This window comes from Bactrocera dorsalis, chromosome 2 (genome assembly GCF_023373825.1).
Source record: "Bactrocera dorsalis isolate Fly_Bdor chromosome 2, ASM2337382v1, whole genome shotgun sequence".
Taxonomy (NCBI): domain Eukaryota; kingdom Metazoa; phylum Arthropoda; class Insecta; order Diptera; family Tephritidae; genus Bactrocera; species Bactrocera dorsalis.
Genome location: NC_064304.1, coordinates 44,680,467 through 44,702,939, shown reverse-complemented (window position 1 = coordinate 44,702,939; position 22,473 = coordinate 44,680,467). Strand labels below are relative to the sequence as shown.

The 22,473-nt window shown below is 36.7% G+C and overlaps 1 protein-coding gene across 3 annotated transcripts in view; it reads left to right on the top strand.

Moving 5' to 3' along the window:
- The window catches only part of LOC105222929 (probable aminopeptidase NPEPL1), a 38,608-nt gene that overhangs the window by 2,851 nt on the left and 13,284 nt on the right, over positions 1-22,473 (top strand). For all 3 annotated transcript variants that reach the window (XM_011200499.4, XM_011200501.4, XM_049450602.1), the window contains exons 2-4: positions 257-1,287; positions 1,361-1,517; positions 15,253-15,429. In XM_011200499.4, the coding sequence (XP_011198801.2) occupies positions 257-1,287; positions 1,361-1,517; positions 15,253-15,429 (1,365 nt within the window). The remainder of the gene's footprint in view (positions 1-256; positions 1,288-1,360; positions 1,518-15,252; positions 15,430-22,473) is intronic.

The window sequence follows — 22,473 nt, the reverse complement described above, 5'->3', positions numbered from 1 at the left end:
TGGTCCAGTTCTCGAAATAAACCAAACATTTTGTTCATGTGCTCACTCCTATTTTTTTCTATACAACTGTACATACTACACTAAACTAAATCAATAGAAAACTAGTCTTTGATTGCAGGGCTTCTACACATATTATCTATGTATAATTTTATCTCAATTCTAAAAAACCCCAAACTTATTTTAGTATCTAGGTATTTTGTTTATTTATTATGTGTATGACTGTTAATTAAAATGTCTGCTTTTGATTATATTTTAGATGGCTGCTGATATCAAATTCAATAGTTCGTTAACATCTTCCGATCCATACTACAAGCCCGTTCTCATAATTGGACAGTTGCGTCACTTAAATTTGTTAAAATTTTCAAATGTATCGTGTAAATTAGATTCACGTGTCGATGAGACCACATTCAAGCATGCCATTGCTTGTTTACATCCTTCACCTACGGATAAGTGTTCACTGTATTTGGATTGTGCCACCGTAGCGGCTGTGCCGCTCAAATGCTCCCGTCATAATACACCTTCGCGTTCGCACGCCATTACTCGTCTAGTTCGGACGCACATTATGCACGCCAATGAAGAGAATGTTGTTATTGTGTGTGATCGTGGCGATCTTTTTGCTAGTGCTTGTGCTGTAGCGCGGGCTTTTCCACTGTATTCTCGAAAAACTAGTGGTGGCCAAAGTAAATCTGAAAATTATTCTCAAGATGAGGTTATGGATAACGATGACAACTACGACAGTGCCAAGCCCATAATAAATGTTGAATTTATTATCATTGAAAAGGATGGACAAGTTTGCGAAGAGCCCCTAAACTCCACGGATATTTTATGTATTGAAGAGGCGGCGCGTGGTATACGTTTAGCGGCACGTATCGTAGATATGCCCTGCAATGAAATGAACGTAAGTCATTTTGTGAAAGAAGCTGAAATCATAGCGAAAGAATTATGCATAAAGCCCACTGTAATACGTGGTGAAGAGTTGCGTGAACGCGGATTTGGTGGAATATATGGTGTTGGCAAAGCAGCCGCTGTGCCACCGGCTTTGGTTGTACTCTCCTATGAACCAAAAGGCGCCCAGGACACTGTTGCTTTGGTCGGCAAGGGTATTGTTTATGATACAGGCGGCTTAAGCATTAAAGGCAAGACAGCTATGCCGGGTATGAAGCGTGATTGTGGCGGTGCTGCGGCTATTTTGGGTGCCTTTTATGCGGCCATAAAATGCGGCTTCAAAGAAAACTTACATGCCGTTTTATGTTTGGCGGAGAATGCGGTGGGTCCGAACGCAACTCGGTAAATTATTTAATTAAATAAGTATTACAAATACTAATTGTTTTCAATAATGATTCGTTATGCTGACACACAGTCCAGATGATGTGCACACTTTGTATTCTGGTCGTACTGTTGAAATTAACAACACTGATGCTGAAGGGCGTCTCGTATTGGCTGATGGTGTTAGTTACGCTCACAAGGATCTGAAAGCAAACATCATTCTGGATATGGCTACTTTAACCGGTGCTCAGGTGAGTACATCCCAATGAAAATCATGATTTATACAAAAATCCAATTAAGGGGGGAGCCTGAATTAGAAGCTTCAAAAATTCGATTTTTTTGAGGATTTTTTTTGGGAAGGAAATAAATACCTGATTAAAGCGAAATTTCTAGGGTTTATGGTTATATATTTAAGCATCATTCACATTTTTTTTTGGATTTGAAATCTTTGATATTCCGCCTTTGGGAAGCAATTGCCCGATGCATTTCGCATGTGCATTTGTCGGACGGCGGGCAGGATGCAGGTCGCAATTTCTATCGGAAACAAAAAATTCAAAAAGATTCTAGTTCAATTAAAAAAATTCCAAAAAAAGTGTAAAATCTTAGAAATTTTATAAAAATTGTAAAAAGTGGTTTTTGACCAAAAAAAATGTTACTTTATGTTGTTTAAAAATATGTTCAAACTTGACATTTCATATTATTTTTAGTTTAACTCGAAGATAATTTAATGCCCCAATTTCATACGACGTTTAGTTTTTTTTCTATCCTGCTCGCCAATTAAGAAAAATCGTAAAAATTAAAAACCGAGAAATCGCGCGTCAAAGTTTTCGCTTTCTGCCCAACAGCTAATAAATCTGCTAGACGCTCTGTCACTATTTTCCTTCTAGCTTCGAAAATATTTCAAATTCTCATCTAAAACTTTGTGGACATATTCTTAGATTATTTTTAAAGAGACTTAAGCAAGAAAAAATCTATTTTTTGAAGCTTCTAAATCAGGCCCCCTTTAATACAATTATTAAATAATCAGTCTCTAAGCACCGAATATTCACCTACATATGTACCATATATCAACACCTTCAACCGATTTTTAGTTCTAAACATTGTAATGTACTTTGTCCTCTTCCTCTGCTTCCCCCGGCGAGTACTGCGTCGAATACTTTCAGAGCTGGAGTGTTTTCGTCCATCCGGACAACATGGCTAGATCATGCGTCCAAGTGGAGCAGGACCTGGCTTCGCTTGGAATATCCAATTAGCGCCACGTAGCGAAAAGAAGAAACGACTGGCGCGCTGTCGTTAACTCGACTATAATTGCGTAAGCGGTGTCTACGCCAGTAAAGAAGAAGAATGTACTTTGTCAAATTGTTCCTTAACCCAAACAAACAGTTATTCAACGAAACACTATTTTACATTTTGAAATTATTATATGATCACGTCCGTCTGTCTGTCCATCTGCATATACCCGAACTCGTTTCTGAGTTTGCTTATTTATTGAAACAGTCAATATTGGTACATTTTAGAATATATATATATATAGATATACATATATATAACTAGAGGACCCGCTTACGTTTTACTGTGGCTGATACATAGATAGTACTACTAATACCATCTATATGATTTCTATTAGTTAGATTTTTGATGAAGAAACAAAAATGAATCAAAAAGCATTTCGTGCGTTAAGAAAGAATTGGTTTTTGGGGTAAAAATACTATTGAATTTGGGCTGTGCATCAGTGAAATCAATCGAGTCCAATCGATTGTCAGCCTGGTGGACTGCATATTAAGAAACGGTTCTCAAGCGTGGAAAGACAAGAAAATCGGCTGGCAAGGTTATGGCATCAGTCTTTTGGGATGCCCGTGGTATATTATTCATCGAATGATAAATGAGCCAGTTTTAATTCATTGCATTGTGTATTTGATTGCAGTTCTATTCTACCATTCCCAATATTTAGCAATTTTATTATTTTTCAGGAAGGATCAGTTTGAAATTGTACACATATACATATGTATTCATCGTTCCCGTTTAAATATTGCATTGCTCTGTGCAATGCTTCGAAAAGATTTCTGTATATCTCAAATTTTTTATCAACACTTCAGTTATGCCGCTATTTTTTTATGCCAGACCTTTTGCAATTTTAAATTGCCTGTCAAGATACCCCCTCCAATAGTTAGCAGGTATGAAAAAAATGTTATAGCTACCCATAGATGTATGAATCACCCAATTTATTACTTAAGAACGAACAACTCTGTCCACAATATAAAAACTTGATCCACAGATGTTGCCTTTTATTTTGGCATCGTTTTCTTTAATGCACGTTTACGTCAATTTAAGGTTTGAATATTGGATACTGCGATGGTAGCGCCATCTATCGGTCAAACATTCCAAAATGAACAATTGATTAAAAATGAAAAAATAATTTGAAAAACATTTTCGAGTGGACCAAATTGTAAATCTAAACCATTCTCGAATCTCCTTGAACATACACACAAAATTTCATCAAAATCGGTCCATCCGTTTAGGAGCAGTTCAAATGCAAACACACGATCAGAAGATTTATATATACACTCAGCGAAAAAAAAACCCACGCAGTCGAAAATTTTCTAATATTCCTATTTTTAACTGTCACTGTTTGCTCAAAATCCACTAGTTGTCTTATTTAGCTGTTTTGTCATGTGACTACATTATTTTACTTTTATTTTTAAAACCGTTAGCGTCCGCACGTGTTTATTACAGAATTTGAGTTTTTTTCTTTTGGATCAGTTGTGAAATTAACTTGTTTTCACAACTGAAAAAATTGAAATTGAATTGAACATGGTGGTGTCAACAAAAAAGAAGGCAGAAATCGTAGCTTTATATAAAAAAAATTATCCAAAGGTCAAAAAGCTCGTGAAAGAGGCATAAGAGATTGGAACGTGCGTATTATAATTAAAAATTATACGTATTTTAATTGAATAACTCGAAAAAACGGCAGTGGTCGTCGGAAAACAGTAAAACCTCGTAAAAACGACAAATTAAACGGATGTGCATTAATGATCGCTTTCAACATGCTGGAACAATCAATGCTACATTTTACGAAACCACGGGTAAAAATAACTACAAGTTCTTTACAAAATGTGCTGAATAATCTTGGATTCCGAGCGCGACGTCCAGCCAAAAAGCCACTTCTCATTATACGAATGAAGAAATACCGACTAGAGTGGACAAAATTACACAAAACTTGGACAACATCAGATTGGGGAAATGTTATTTTCTCCGATGAGTCGAAATTTAATTTGTTAGAACCCGACGAAAATGTCACAGTGCGTCGTAGGAAAGGGGGGCGTTTTTTGGAAAACTGTGTTTGGCCCACCGTAAAGCATTCGCCTTATTTAATGGTGTAGGGAGCTGTAACAAAATTTGGGTTTGGGCCGCTAATTATTCTAAAAAGATCTGTGAATGCCAAAATATAAATTGGAATTTTGAGAGAAGGAGTTTTGCCAACTATTGAACAGCTGTCCGAACACGCCCAAAAAGTTTATTTTCAGGATATTTCAGCCCCTTGTCATAGAGCCAAAGCGGTAACCAAAGCACAAAAATATTGTAATCGATTTTTCACTAATTTATTACAAACACTTACAGGTTTCAAAACAAAAAGATTTTTATGGAATAGGGTCTCTCACGTGGCCAGGAAACAGTTCAGATCTCAATCCAATTGAGAACTGCTAGCATTATTTGTGCAAAATGATGGTCAAAATTATAAGAGAAAAGCGTCCAAAAAGTCTAAAAGAAATAGAAAACATTGTTGAAGCTGTGCGGAATGAATAAATTAATTAAAATTATCTTCAACGTTTTTTTGAATCCATGCCTAAACAAATAGCCGAGGTTATTAGGAGGAGGGGGTGTTCTACAAAATACTAAGAATTTTTTTATACAAAATATGTTATTTTGATTCGTTATGTATTCTAATGCGAAATAAAAATTATATAAAACATAAAATATGTAAATAACTTGTTTAAAAATTACATTATTGTTCATAACAAAATTTACTTCTGTGGTTTGTTATGTGTGTGTTTTTACATTTTTATCTATAACAAGTGTTAAACTATCAGTTTTTTATATAAAAATGCTTGAAACATAATCTAAATAAAAGTGGTTGACCCTCAAAGAAAAATGTTTATCTTAGAATAATATGAATCCAAGTTTTGCGCTAAATAAAAGCACTCTGTAGAGTGCGTGGGTTTTTTTTTCGCTGAGTGTATAAAGATTGCCATATAAATTGACCGATCAAACAGGTTTAAATCGCCGAAGTAACAGCCCTTGATTGTAGCAGGTTAAACTCGTACATACCGTTTTTTGAGCCCCGTTCCTTCCTTCGTTAGATGACTCTTACGACAATCAAAATGCCAAAAGACCGCGCATTACTTTCACCGATGGGTAGGTTCAGAATGTCATCAATAAGGCGAAGTCATCTAAATCCATTGGCCCTGATTTAATCAGCGTGCTTATCATCTAGGCTCGACGGGAGTAAGCTACCTTACTAAAGTCTTCAACTTGGCGCTGGCCACTTTTCAAATACCCAGTGTGTGTAAAGTCGGAAGAGTGGTCCCTCTACTGAAACCTGGGAAACCCGCTAGCAAAGAGGTGTTTTATCGTCCGATAACTCTCCTCTCCCCAGTAGGGAAGACACTTGAAGCCTTGGCATTTCCGAACTTCACTCACCACCTGAGCCTAGCAAAACTCCAGCATGACTTACGAAAAGTGCCCAGTACTACCACAGCATATTGCGTCATAAACGCACATATGGTTCGTGGCCTTAACCAGAAACCACCCTGTGAGAGAACGATCCTTGTAGCGTTTGACTTGTCAAAAGCCTTTAGCACAGTCAGTCACACAACGCTACTGCAGGACATAACACAAACTACGCTCCCTCCAGGACTGAAGAGGTGGACCATGAACTACCTGAGCAGTCGTCAATCATCCGTAATGTTTAGAGAAGAAAATTTGAAACTGAGAAGAGTTAAACAATGAGTTCCGCAGGGTGGTATCGTTTCCACGCTACTGTTTAACTTATATATCTCGAAACTCCCACAGCCACCATAGGGAGTCTCCATAACCTCGTACGTTGATGATTGCACGATATTGACGTCGGGCAATGGTATCAATGGCATGTGTTTAAAGGTAAACGGCTATCTCTCCGACCTCTCTTGCTTCTCCTCTGCACGGAACTTAACACTCTTCCCCATCAAATCCACAGTGATCATATTTACAAACTGGACAAAGGAGTACAGACTTGACTTTAATATTGCAGTCGGTGGCGTCAAGATTCCGACTCAATAATCCTAAGATTTTAGATGTAATTTTTGATAGTCTATGCTCCTTCACTTCTTATATGAACGCGATTATCGCTAAAGTACAGAGCCGCAACAAAATCCTCGAGTCGCTAGCCGGCAGCACATGGGGAAAGAACAAAGAAACGTTGTCGACAACTTCTAAGCCAATCGGCCGGTCGGTCCTCAACTACGCCGCACCAATATGATCGCCTGGATGTAGAGTAACACAGATGAAGAAGCTTTCGACTTGTTAGGACATTGTACTCTGGACTACGACAGGATGTCTCGTATTGAACACCTACATAGTGAGTCGCTTATGCTCCCAGTTAAGGAGCAAAATGAACTCATCTCCAGGCAGTTTCGCATGTTTTCGCGGATGTTTTCGTAAAATCACAGTACATTGACCGTGGGACGCAACAAACAGGCCGAAATCCTACTTATCCAGAATAGACCCCGACATATCCAATATATGTCTTGCGTGCAATAAGTGCCCGCATGCCCCACTAATCCCAGTCATCTAACACCCTTCTCCCTTTGGTCCGCCCACGTCGAAACAGCACGTTTCTTGGGCCTTCCGTTAGATGATGTCGACGACAACTTATTCTTCGGCATCGACAATTGTCCTTTCTATTGCAACTAATAGAAAGGAGAATAGGAGAAACATTTGCAAGTGTGGTAGAACTTTGTATTCAATTGTTGCCATTAAACTAAAGTATGCTCTAAAAAATGACTCCACCCAATTTTTATAATCTTGCAAGGGAGGTTGAAAATTCGAAAATTCACGCAACAAAAATTTTGGTACTTCTGCAAAATTGTAGAACTTGTTTAAAAAAGCTGAATAATAATTGACCAAAAATATGTTCAAAATTTCGAGTTTTACTCGGTTAGGGTGCGCGCAGAGTGGGCGCTTAAAGCCGAGCCGAGCGGAAATTCGCGTGTTGCGTAAATGGGAAAATGCGCTCGGCTCGGCTTCAAGCGTTCACTCTGCAGGCACCCTTAGGCATGGAGTGAATACATTTTTTTGTGTAATCTGAACTAACATTTTGTCATTCAACTTGGAGCTAGCTTTTATGCTGATTTTTGGAAGTAATATGGTGTTTCCTTTAGCGTTTTTATAAATGAAAATAAATGTTCGATGAGATTGATATCTGGACCCTGTAGAGGTGTTAATAACAGATGGGGTATTAACCACATCTTAACAAGATCGTTGTCCTGCTGGAAGTATAATTTTCCAGACAAACTCCTTTTTTTGCACTTTGTAACTAATTTTTTTTTTAAGAATTTTCAAATAGTATATTTCTTTCTCATAATTTCATCGATAAAACAGGGTGGCCAACACCTGATGTGTACATGCAGCCCCATACCATGACACCTTCACCTCCATGCTTGACCGATAAAACAATGGTATTTAAAGATGACTGCTTTCGTAAACGCAATATGCAAATCATTTATTTGACCATTATGAATGCCCCCGTGCATTGCTTAATAATTATATAAATAACTAATAATAAATAAAATGAAAAACAAGTATGGAAGGCCTAAGTTCGTGTGTAACTGAACACTTTATACTCTTGCAGCTGGCAATAATTAAAGCCAGGGAAATACTTTAATATGTAAAACGTCAACCAAAGGATTGGAATCTAAGAAATTTTATTATACATATACCTTATTTAACTCATACATTGGCCGACACATTCGGCATAAGATTGGTTCGAAAATTCGGGAAATAGTTATAAGGGGCTGGGTCAAGTTTTCGCTCACATTTATCCGTTTTGAGCAAAAAGTTAAACTGTCACGATTAAAACACGCTCTCCCATTTTCATTAAGATAACTTAAATATTGGCTAATATATCCAGCAATAAGTCACCTGGAATTTTGAAAATCTTTATATTAGGTATTTGATTTGATCTGATTTGACCAATTTTTAACATACTATTATCAGAGAAAGGTTATCCCTAATCTTCAATTATATATCTCACACATTGACTGATATTTTCGGTCAAAAGTCTACTATAGAGACTGGGGTCCACATATTCCGTACCTAGAGTCTTGAACAGTTTTGGTTGGATTTGGACAATTTATGGTCAAAAGGTGCCATACTTTAAGAGAATTATTAAAACAATTTTATTCCGTTATATTAATTACTTTCTGATTTGTGTACTGGAACGTAAGATAATCAAATGGTGGTTGGTGTGGTTGTAGTCCGATTTTGCCTATTTTCACACTGTAACATAAGAATATTCGTACTAAATTTAGTCGAAATTCGTTGGTCGGGTCCTGAGATATGGAATTTCATTAAAAAGTGGGTGGGGTCACGGCCATCGATCAAAAAGCCCTCTCATACCATCTCGGAGATAAAATTTAATGGCCCTGACGTTATTATTATTATTATCTTATTGATTTATCGCGTTTTTTAGTAGTTTTTAACAGTACCGTTATATGGGGAGTGAGCGGAGTTATCCTCCGATTTCATCAATTTTTACACTGTCGGTAGGAGTTCTTAAAATATTTCTACTCAGCAAATTAGGTTGTTGTAGCTTAAGTGGTTTAGGAGGTATGTTCATTAAACTTACTAGAGGGCTGTTCCACGTCCACTTTTTAAAAAGTTTTTCCCCACAGGTGCCTCTTGGTACTCCGATCCTCTGTACCAAATTACAGTTTTACAAGGTGTGTTCCAAAGTAAATGGGACCGTGCGACTCCTTCCCTTTTGGAAAAATGCATTTGCCTATAAAACGAAAGCGTTATGCAGACGTAGAGGCCATTTAAAAGGCTTGCACCGGCATACTGGCGACCATACCGACCAACGAGCTAAGACACTCGTTCGACATGCTTTTGGACCGTACAAAAAAAGCTGTATTGAAGCAGAAGGAGACTATTTTGAATAAAATAAATTGATTTCACCGAAAAAACCATTTGTTCTGTTTTTTTTAAGGTCTGTTTACTTTGGAACACACCTTGTATATCTTAATTAAGTGCTTAGTTATGAGTGTTTGTGGTAATGTTCCTTTAACCCACTTAGTAACAACAAAATGATTCCTCATTTAGACGAAAATAACTTATGAATTTGCAACAAACATTTGCCCGTCGGCACTGCCGACCTAGTCAGAGGGTCATTGATCACTTCTTCTAGTTTCATCAAGATAACTCTAGTTATCATTTTGCAGAAAGCAGGCGATGTGACAGATATCCGAAAATTAATTCATCTTAACGTTTTGATCATTTGATGAAGCCTGAGTTAGCAGGTAACGAATCTCATAGGCCCCTATTATGAGTTGCATTCGATCTTCGCTATTCGCTGGCTATCGAAAATTGAAAATGGAATGTCAAATTCGTATTATGAGCTAAGCAAACCCTGTCGAAATTTTCGTTGAGCATCGAAATGGCTGTCGAACAGAATTTACCTATCGACAGCGTAGCGTAGTGAATGGAAATTTGTGAAAATGTAGGTTTTTTGCGTTTATTTATTGCTTTATGGTAACAAATAATTAATTTATACTATTTTTGTTAATTTTATGCAGGTCGAAAGTCGTGAGCACAACCGATTACCCCAGGAAATCTGGTATTACTATAAAAATGTGATTTTGCTTGTTGCATTTCAGCCTCGGTATAATTGAATTTTATCCATCTTTGGCAAATGAAATTCTCCAGGGCATCGAGTACCTCAGATAGTACCACAGACACCGTGGGCTGTGCAAGTCCAAGCATGTTTTCATTCCCTATACTAAGTTGATACGATCCCTGAGCACAAAATCGTAAAACTGTTGCCAATTTTAGTATATTGGGAATAGATTTCGCTCGTGTGCATCGCTGCAGCATCTCCTTTGTAGCGGACAGCAAATCAACAAACGCCTCTTTCGACAAACGGAAGTTTTTTATAAATCTACAAATAAAATTTCCTAAATGTTGAACATGTAGAAACCTCTAACAAATAGCATTGTACTTACGTAGCGGAATCCAATTCCAAAGGGTTGGAAGCGTCCCTTAGCTTCTTTCTATTTCTAGCCAATTCCAGTAAGCTTTCATCCTCCTCTGAAGAATCGTCAAACCACAACTCAGTCGTAGTCATATTTTATTTTAACTTTTATTTATATTTTCTTTATTTATAAAATATTTGTTAGTTTTACTTTCACACTTCGTAAACAAAACGCTTTTAGTTTTTACACCATCTGACAGATGTATACTATCGTGAACATTCAAAATGATTGCAATTCACAATAACGCCAATCTTCATCGAATGAGCGCCGTAATACCAAATGCAAATTCGTTCGACCAGCATTTTCGATCGTTGTCGAAGATCGAATGCAACTCATAATAGGGGCCATAGTGTTTTTTCATCCTCTGACCAGTTAGATCAACTACCAACATCTACGTCAAGCTAGTTATTAAAAAAGAAGAGATTGCTATATATTTTGTTTTTTTTTTTCCTCCTATCTACAATAATTATATTTTAAGATATTATTAACAAATTCGCCAGTACTTAGTTGATGAATCCATTATTGGCTTTCATAAATCAACCTTAGTCACACTTAACCTTTCCGCTGTTTTCGTTGCTCTTGATCAGTAGCGTTAAAACCTTGCCCTATATTCCACTTAAAGCTACCCCATTTCTTTTTAGTTGCCTGACCAACGGATTGGTTGGCCGGCTACTATATTTTGAGCTACTTATGCAAAATTAATGCAGCGCTTTATGAAGTCATAAGGCTAATTGGTACGCATAAATTGCGAGCGATATCGGCTGGTGAAAAGGGGGCAGCGCAAACAACGGCTTAGACAGCAACCACTGTTAGCGAAAACCCATAGTAACCGTAGGAGTGAAAGTGTGTGTTGTTAGCAAAACCTCTAAAACTGTTGTTGCATGCGAATTGAATTTGATACATCGCCCTGTCGGGCTCCGCTTTTGGTAGGATGAAGTGTACATGAACTCAATGTTTATGAATTTTCTGTGCAATTTATTTGAAACATGATGGTGCTATAAGTTGCAATTCCCCGTTGTTGTTTCATTTGTTCTATTGTATATTTTGTATTAGTTTTAAGCCCTAATCGAATACGAGTTGGCATCAGTGCGAAGCGAATTTTTTTATTAAAATAGAATTTGTAAATTTATTTCTTCAATCCGAAAATCGGAAATGAAAATTGGAAATTTAATTTTTAATCATAATAAAGTTATTTTTTAATTTAAAAATTGGAGTAATAAGTTATTTTTAAGATTTTTATATTTCTAACTGAAATACAATCAGGTGTGTTGTGGAATTCAAAACAAAATTGCTTAGCTGTCAGAATTGCAAACAAATTCTGATTTTCAATGGTGTCACAGAATCTGATTGGATTTTCGTCTTTTCGAACATACGCAAAACCAATATTCGAACCACATGTATACTAATGTGACAAATCTTGCAAATGAATACATTTGGATACAATCCTATTAAATTTTTTAATGAGTTCCGAATTAAACGAAGATTTTAAGAGATAATATTTATCGAATGAATAAAGACGCATTTGGGTGTTAAATTACGTTTATTACGTTTTGTAAATCTAAAATCTTTTTAAATATCCGGATTTTCCAAAAACACAATAATTAAGGCACTTCGTGTTTTATACTTATACCCCTTTATAGAAATTCGAAATAATAAAATAACTTGATTTCTTAATCTACATTTCAAATCTGTGAGTGACTATCTTCTTGCTTTGTTTCTGATAGAAAAACAGATTACATTGGTTTCCGTGACACCCAAAACCGATACAAATTCTGTTTCGAATATCAAAACAATAATATCTGAATTCATGACATCTAGTACTTTTTTTTGATCGGTTTCAATTCTGATTCCCATAACTATGAGATTCCACAACACTCCTGAATAATTAAAAAAGTGATTAAATGGAAATAATACCATTTTCCTTAATTTGATATTCTCAGAATTACTGGGATTTTTTGAATTTTTAATTTTTCGAACCGTTATTTGGGAATAGAAATTAGGGGCATGCGAATATTCGAAATTTCAAATTATTCGACGCGAATCGAGCCGAATTATTCGATCCGAGATTCGACCCGTATATTCGCATTATTCGAATAGTTCGAATAATTCGAATAATTTTAATATTTGACTATTTGCATGATTTTTTAATTAGCGCCAGTAGTATCTGAATCTCGTTCATGCATCTGACGTACATCTGTCATTCTCGTTTCAAATATTCAAAAAATCAATTATTGGTTATTTTTTATTAATAGTTTTATTTTCTTTAATTTTGTTCTATTACTGCAATAGAATTATCTAATTAAGATTTTACTTCTTCGAATATTTCGAATTATTCGCATTATTCGAATAGTTCGAACTATTCGAAATATTCGATATTTGACTCGAATATCGAATCGAATCTAAGGATTCGACTCGAATCGAATTGGATTCGCATACCCCTAAAAGGAAATTTGAAAATTTTTTTTACTACGATTTTCGGGATTAAAAATAAAAAAAAAATATTTAAGTTGTAATTGAATTTTATTATAATATTAATTAAAGACTCTGGTGTATCATTTTCGGGGTTCCAACTTTTTTATAGAGAAAATATAGAAACTTAAAATTTAATGGGACATGTTTACTATCATTCGAAAGAACATTCTTTATCATTTATGTTTTGAAGATTATCTCTTTCAAATGCAGGTCGCGGCTACGTCTCAGATGAACCGGTGATAACTCGTTCGAGCATTTCGACTGGTAACTGGCGAATGACACGCGTGATGTGTTGCTTCAAGGCCTGAGACGAAGCGGTATTGTCCGCTTGACCATATACAACTTCATAAATATTATAATTTTTTCGATAGGCTAACATTTTGTTAAAAATTTTTACGACTTTGCATAGAATCTACTAGATCCTTTCAATTGTTCATAGAGATTTCAGCCCACGCCTCCTTGATCACTGGTGATAGTTGTGTTCTCCTTGATGAATTTGCTGTTGCAATAATTCTTTTAATATCTCCAAAAGGTTTCGATTCGATTCAGGTCTGGTGATTGAGCTGCATGCGCTGATATTTTCTGTAATGCTCAGATCTCCGTGTTTAACTGTTTTCCAGTCTACAGCTTCTTCGTCTAAAGATGTACTTTCCAGATACTCTCTTCTTTCAATTTGTTTTCAAATAGACTCCTTCGAATTGTAAGCACTTTTACTTTTTTATTTGAAAATATACTTAGACTCAAACTCAAGTCGTGTCATTCAAACTGTTAACGCTTTTACTTGTTATAATTTAAATTGTCTATTCCAACAAAATAATCAATAATGCAGAAGCTGTTGCTTTTTTATTTTCACAAACACAACTGTATTAATTCATTTTCATTTAAAAGTTAAAGCACTTACAATTTCACTAATTGTTTCTTCCTCTTCTCGCAACTAAATGCATTTGCTTTCCTTTTAATAAGTGGCAACCAACCGGTTGTATAATTCTCGCTTCCTTTCTACCATGTTTTCCTTTCGTCATTTGTTGCTTTTGTTTTCAACGACATTTATTTGATTTGCCCACGATTTTTTCTTATGCACTTTCAATTTGTCTTAATTCAATTTGACTGTTAAAGTTGCATGCAACAAATGTAGTAGGACATTGATGTTAGTTGCCATAGGGAAAAACCACTTCACTTTTACACAAACCCTTTAGTGCATAGCAAATAATTTGCGACGCAACAGTTGCAGCTCACAGCGAACCATATGAGTGCACATGGCCGTTTGGTGCATGGAATTTAAACTAGTAATCGAACTAGTCGTAGAGTAGAACAACGGAATCGATTAATATTTAATAGCCAATGAGTCTTCTTAGCTTTTAACCAATAACTCCATATGGAGCGAATAAAGTTATTCGTCAGCTATTTTTAAGATTAGTTTAAAAAAGTTTTTGAAGAGTGAGGTAAGGACTTCTTTTGTTGTTATTATTAGCGTGTCTATATAAGTAACTATTTGCCGAAAATAGATCCAAGACTCAATGCCAATTCGTTTCATCACATCCTGGTAGTCGGAAAAATTTTTGCTCATGGTAGTATATCAGTCTATATATACAGCGTTTCCTGCTATGTTTCTGTGTTATGGTACCCAAATTAGGTAGACCAGATAGTAAACGAACAGGCATTTGAGCCTTTTGATGTATTTCGTATGGACCGGTAGCGATTTAATATCGTAAGACGATGTGGCCTGACTATTGGTGACTTTTACCATTGGGATGGTTTGATTGGTGTAAGTGAACCAATCTCACTTGAATGACAGACGGTTTGTGTTTCTCTATTAAAAATCATGCACTCGATTTCATATGATTTTCCTTTTGCTGCGCTCTAGTACTATATATGTACAATGTACATATGTATATGGTCTGCGTGCAAACTAAACGCCCAACAGCAGTAACTTTTTTATTAGTTCTATTAGTTATTCTTTCAGTGACAGTTTTTGTAAATACAAATATGTATTTCTGTGTTATTTCATCCACTTCCACTTGTTTTTAGTTTTTTACTTAAATTATGAATAGTTAGAACTTGTCGCACACATCCATAATTTGCTTAGAAATATATAATATCAAACTACAATGGTAAAGTAATCACCTTGATTGCATAAGTCAAGTGTTCGCCACTTTCATTAAGCAAATTTTATAGCAAATTTGTCGAGTTAAATTATTATATTAAATAAAAATATGATTTCTCCTTGCAGGGCATAGCAACGGGCAAACTGCACGGTGCCATACTCACCAACACCGAAGAATGGGAAACGAAAGCGTTGGAAGCTGGTCGTAGATCTGGTGATTTATTAGCTCCAATAATTTACTTACCGGAATTGCATTTTTCGGAATTTGCGTCAGCTATAGCCGATATGAAGAACTCCGTTGCGGTAAGTAAGAGAGAGAGTACTGTATTTATTGCCGTCTAATACAAGCCATTGGCATGGATGAGCGCGTATTCACGTGCACATACATACATGTGTCTACAGGGTGGTGCAAATTGTGATTTTTAACAATTGAACAAACTTAAATTTTTGATATATTGGTATCTTCTAAGGAATCAATATTCCCACTAATTGTGGTTTATGATTTCAGTCCTGTATGTACTTTTCATGCAATAGTTTTTCAAGACCGGCGATTTTAGGATCTATCGTATTATTTGTACACTTCAACTTAAGGGCTTGAATCATGAGTTGTTTATTTATCTTACGTTGAGCCTATACGGCGACTTGCAAACTTTCAAAAAATATCTACGAGGACGCTATTGTCGTATTTGATAATTCGTTTTAAATATTATTCAATTTCGGAATTTTCGAGGATATGGACCACCTTATAGTTCATAAGGCTATCTATTTCTGTACAAAAAATCTACCAAATCAACTTTTGATTGAACATTACTTCGTTGTTCGACTACACAATCTGGTTGCCACTTTTTTGAACTATGTGAAAGTCAACTTTGTTGCCCATCTGTCATAATTTTGACAGTTAATTACAAGTTGCCGGTTGAGCATGTTGTCATACATAAATGCATCTATTTACCGAACTATACATACATATGTGGAAGCAATGCCAGCGACAATCTACTTACAGTTATAGTTTAGTGTCTCTAAAAAGTCAAAGTTGAAATAGCCATTTCCTCTTTCGATTTGATTTTCATCGGAATTTATGGCTCCCTCGTTACTATTACGTGATCTTTGGCTTACAGTAGTTTGTGGTGGAGGAAATCTATAAATGAAATGGTGGCATACATGCAGTGAGTCTCACGCTGCCAAATGGCCAAATGTACTCATCTTACAAATACACTGATAAGCAAAACAAGTACAGAGTTTGAAATACCTGTCAAAAACATTTCGAGTATTTTTAGTTCCACTGATTGACGTGCATGATTGATTTGTGCGAATTATAAATGCTATCGCGTCTTCGGAGAATTCTTAAACATATGCATACATATGTATACATACAAACAGGTATTAAATAAAAGTGAATAACTTCTTATCAAGATTACCGTTTATTTATTGAGCGCTTTAAACTCATTTCGGATTTGTAATCGCATTTATTCGATTTGATTGATTGTCGCATAGATTGTTATGGTGTACCTAAGAGCTGTATTTGGTCTTACCTTAGTATATGTATATATGCTCAATAAGAGCCAAACTATTCGATATAATCCATGGCCATTTGGCCAAAATTTATTTCACATTTAATAATATTATTAGCGGGAAATTTTGGTTATAATTGGGTTTCTAATGTGTAATGCTTTCCTATATCTCTAACAGGGGCCCATATGATTTGGTGGAAAGCATTTTAATAACCATTTCTTTTTAGCAAAGATGCTTTTTGTTTTCTATAAAAAATGTATTTCTGAGAAAGAGCTAAGATCGAGTCAACCCTAAAATTTTCATATCCGAGATATTATAAAATCGTCACAGTTAATTTAAAAGAAATAAAAATTTGGCGAAGCGAATAGCTCAATCTACGCTAGCAGGCAAGCTTTCCCAGCGAGGAATGTGTTGTTGGTGTTGTCATTGTAATATACGAGTATCGTAAATAGCCCGACCAGTCCTCAGCAAAGGAAGCACTCCATAGAAATTCTGAAACAACCCACTACCGTTACTCATAGAAAGTGCGAGTTTTCTGACTCCATCGAGTGTGACTCAATTTATTACTTCTTATTGCTTTGTGCTTTACTTTTATATTCTTTGTTTGCAAAAACAACGGCACTCGTTTCATATTCATGTACCGTGGCGACTTGCAGCTTTGACGCTCACACACACCTCCTGACTAGCATTTATTTAAGAACTGCGTCTATTTTTATATTTTTAACTATACAACTTTGTGTTTTGCTAGATTTTCAGCTTATATTTTTTCTAATAAGTACAATTCTTTTTTGCAATGTTGCAAACTACATTTCCCCTCATTTTGCACTTCCTGTTGGCGTTTACTATTTTCCTTTCGTTACTCGCTGCGCTTGTGTTATGTTTGTAGTTTTTAAAATCGCACCGGATAGCGCCATAAATCAGCACTTGTTTAGTTAGTTGCAGCGGTCGCGCTATCAGCGGCATCGGAATGGCAACAGGAGTCAATACAGCGGAATTCAAACCGCTATTCGAGCGAATATTTTATAATAATTATTTATTTGTGCATCATCCTCATGCAGGCTTGTTGTATGTTTGTAGTTGCTTTCCACAGTCTTCTAGGCCACAGTGCGCTTTCAAAATAACCGTCCGCCCGCCGTTTATTTGCCCGCCAGTTATTTTTTATTGTTTAAATATTGGAAATTGCTCTCTGGTGTAGCAACAGTTTTTCCTGCTCACACATAACCTCAACTCTGCGCGCAATGTCGTAAGCTACTAACATCACATGCCTTTGTTGTTTCAGTACATGTATTTTTTGTCGTTTTGTTTTTCTATTTCTTATTTTTTCGCGGTTAAATATTTGTTGCTCCCCAGAGCTTGTGTTTATAAATTTTTTGTTGTCTTTTAATTCAAACTGGAGAACAATATTCATATTTTTTCGAAGTCACTAAAACAATTTCTTACTCAAAATGGTGTGGAAACAACTGAATCGAACACATGTTCACTTAATGTCAATACAATATCATATATTTATATTATTCTATATGTATATTATCCTATATGTTAAGCGTTTTACCAACGGAGTGGTCAACATGACCTAGCCAACGGAGACGCAGTCCCTTAATTCACTGAACTATGTCAATGTCGTCGTATATCTGGTATAGCTCATCGTTCGATCGACAGCGGTATTTGCCGTTGCTAATCCGCAACTGACCATAAATTTTTCCTAGAACCTTTCTCTCGAAAACTCAGAACGCCAACCCATCGGATGTTGTCATCATCAATGCCTTGGCACCATATAGCAGTGCGTATCTTGGGTGCATCAAGATAGTGGCTCATGCCGATGTTAGGACCTCGAAGCGTCCGGCCGTATAAAATACTGGAGTCGTGTCTTCCATTTATCACAACATGATTGATCTGGTTGGTGGCTTTTCGATCCGGATACAGATAGGTAGCTTGATGAATATTCCTATACTGGAATTCAGTACTATAGACAGCCTATTTCAGGCTCCGCCGAACTCGATCAGTCTCAATCCATTTAGGGATTTTTCATCATGGAAGCTGAATTTACCGACCGTTGTGCCAAAGATACCTTCTTTGCCCACCCCGGCGTCAAAGTCACCAATCTCGATTTTGACATCGTGGCGGGGGCAACTCTCAAGCAGCGCACCAAACGCTCATAGAAGACATCGTTGGTCATAACGTTCTTCTCTACCGTCGGTGCGTGGGCACAAATCAGCGATGTGTTGAAGAACCTCGCTTTGATGCGGATTGTGGCTAGACGTTTATTCACCGGAGTGAATGATAGTACTCACTCGGCGACGGGGTCTCTCTCCCACCACGAATCCCACACCAAACTTGCACTCATTTGTATGGCCACTGTAGTAAATGACACAAGGACCGACTCGCCTCAGTCTTTGTCCCATCCATCGCACATCTTGGATGGCGGTGATATCAGCCTTCACTCTTACGAGGACATCAACCAGCTGGGCAGCGGCACCTTTCCAATTTAGAGACTGGACATTCCAGGTGTATGTCCTTAAATTGTAAACCTTAATGCGTTTGCCGTGATCGTCATCAAAAAGGGGGGTCTCTCAATCGAGGCTGTTTTCTTTTTTTCATTGGGGGTGTTTTTTTTCCCAAACCTAGCGCACCAACCCCAGTGGAGGGATGTTTCGTCTTCTCACTTTATCTTGCCTTCAACCGCATGTTCTTTGGTTACGCAGATGATACTTGGTCTAGAACCGGAAGTCGTGAGCTGCTGCTTATGTTAAATAATCGTTTCTGACCACTCCCAAGTAAATGGCAATCAGAGCACCTTCCTCACTTGTATGAACATGACTCCATCCTTCATGCATTTACGTATACTAACCTAAAAAAGCGCTTGGTATAACAGAATGTGGAGATATTATGTTTATGCATGTCACTGAGGGTCTTTTGTGCACGGGGTTGTATTTTCGGGATTGTACAAAAGAAGAGTTTAAATATTTATTAGTAATTATTAGGTTTTACATATTATTAATCCGGTTTATCCCCTTTGGATTTGTTTTCTATAAAGCATTCGTTTTAGTCTAAAGTTTTATCAATAATAATCATGTTTGTATTTACAATTTTTAAGAATTTTTTCATATGCGCCAATTACAATTACAACGCCGTCTAATAAAGGGTTACCCAAAATTAACACAAGATTGGAACTAAGTAGAAAACGCAGTTAATAGTCTTTCTTATTCTGCATGAATATGTTTGAATTTCATTGACGCAACATTGAATCTCCTCCTTTAAAGCTCTGTGAGATTGTTGCAATAGACCTGTGATTTCAAATAACCTCAACATCCTCTTCTAGGGACCCAATTCCGGTCATCAAAATTAGAGAAGGCCTGGAAATGTCTCATGCTGCAATTGAAATGTTTCACGGGCTGTATGACATGTGGAACCGTCTTGTTGAAAGCACGAATTGGCCATATAAATATCATACAATTTCACAGTCACTGCTTGACCAGCCGCAGTCTCGCTCCGGCATTGCCCACTGTGCGACGTGCCGTATCGCTGTGTATCTCCAGAAGTTTCACGGGCGTACCCCAACAATCTGATACGATTACTTCACACTTCCACGAGCATTTTTTCTTCTGATTTCCGCTTCGTTTTGCTTCTATTTTAACCTAGTACTGAAATGCTATAAGAAGCTTACCAAGAGTGGGTTTGGTATATTTGTTTTATTTTAATTATACAGGCCAATGTTAAATTTGAGGCAACGCCATAAAAGCGCTAACGAAATGTAAGAAAACAAGGCAGGCTCATATTGCACACAAACCACATAATAACCTTGAAAACTTTTTATATGCAAAAGTTTATCGTAGAAAATTGAATCGAAAGGAAAAAGAAAGAACGCCGAACGAATATTAAAGACAAATAAGCCTTCGCTACATGTTGGCCTCGGTGTTGGTGTCTGTGCCAGGCAAAAGCGAAAAAGCTGAAGACCAAAACGCAAGCATACATCAAGGCGTGTAAACAATATTGAAAAGTTTAATCGCTGACAACACGTCAAAGTTGCGTTTGCTGCTTGGAACTGTTTGTTGCCGAACATGTATGGCTTTGCGGTTTGTCTGTTCGTTTCATTTTTATATCCTTATGCGACTTTCGAAATTTTGTTCTGCGCTGCTTCTGCTCGCAGTCGAGTAAGCTTTCTGCACAGTTTAACACGCGGAAACATCTGGGCGGATGTCTGGGAAATCTGGCTGTTATGATGTGCTTGTGATACGGTTTGAATATTGTTTCATTGATACGAATGCCGTGTTACATCGATGAGTGGCTTATAAAAACTTTGAAACAACTTGCAGAGTTTGTGGCGCACAGTGGGTAATTTTTGGAGAGTGTCTTTTGTAAATTTTAATACCACTTTATAGTTATGGGGTACTTCTTGTTTTTAGACTTTTTCTTTTTGGTTTCAAATCACCATTAATCGTAAGAGTAATAATATAATTTCTATAAATAAGTTGTAGCTTGCAAAAGTCCTGTCTTAACTAATATTATGGATAAAATAAGTGAAGATTTTAGGAGAATTGCGATTTATAGTCTCTCTTTACCACTATATCCTTACTTCTTTAACCTTTCTGAAAAATACGCTTTCTCGAGGTTTGCAAAGTATGCGAGCCACATTTTCAAGTTTGAAGAAAAAAGCCGCATCAGGCCAAATCCAAACCAGTTTGCGTGGTAATGTCAGGTTTTTTCCTCGTCAATTGGTCGAATCATCCAATAATTGCTTTAGTAGAGTCCTCACACTATTTTTCCTATTTTTAGAATGTCGATCTTGTGGATCTCAGAGAACGGTAGCCATTACCTTTACGGCCGGCCGATGGTGCAGTATTTTCCTTTTTCGGAGATTGTTCGCGGATGAAATTCGCTCCGACCACTGTTCCTTGGTTCCTAGCGTTTACCAGTGGATCTTTATTTCATTTGCCTATTCCCTCAGCCATTTTGGGGACCTTCAGTAAGCGATCTCCCAATACGAGCTCTTGCACTGTTGTCACGCTTTCTTCTGCAATTGCCTTTTTCGATGCACGTCGGCGTGGGTTTTCAGAGATTAACGTGCTACCTCTTTGAAATTTGTAATTCATTAAATTTTTTACGGTCGCCAACGAAGGAAAAGGTTCTTCGTTTAAAGCGTTCAAGCGGTTTTCGATTTTCTTCCTGATTTTCAACTCGTTTGAACTATTCTAAAATCCTCGGACGCGTCCTTCTTCACACAAAGTAAAAAATCGATTGAAGTAATTTAGATCTCTCCATGCATTCCTAATTGCCACATCTCCACCGCGGCAGCTCATAATATGCAATGTGAAACATATGGCAGCCAACATTTGTGGCATATAGGCTATGATGGTACTTCATATTGTGAGTTTTATGCCGACTCCCATTTTTACCCCCTGCCAATCTTATAACGAGTATTTATTTCCTTATTTGTTCTGCCTTGAATTTCGCTTTAATGCATTTTATGTTTCATATTTTTCTATTATCTTGAATATTTCATAAATTATGTATCTTCTTTTGTGCTTGTGCATTTAGCATTCAGCCAATATTTGCTTTCACTCTCTAATGCTGGTGTAATCGTACATTTATCAAACAAAAGTTTTATGATGCGAACTCCACTTGTAACTTTAGAGAGGGCATTGTTAAAATGGCTTTGGGATTATTTTGCACAGTGAGAAATGAAAATTGATATCTTTGCAATTGTAGCTTTAAAATAAATTATAAAGTGAATAAATAAATCTTGTAGAAAAGGATCTTTTCTCTTACAAAAATTTCTCTTAGGTTAGGCCAATGAGCCACGCATAAACCAGTTTTGGTCCTTTGCGATACCAGATG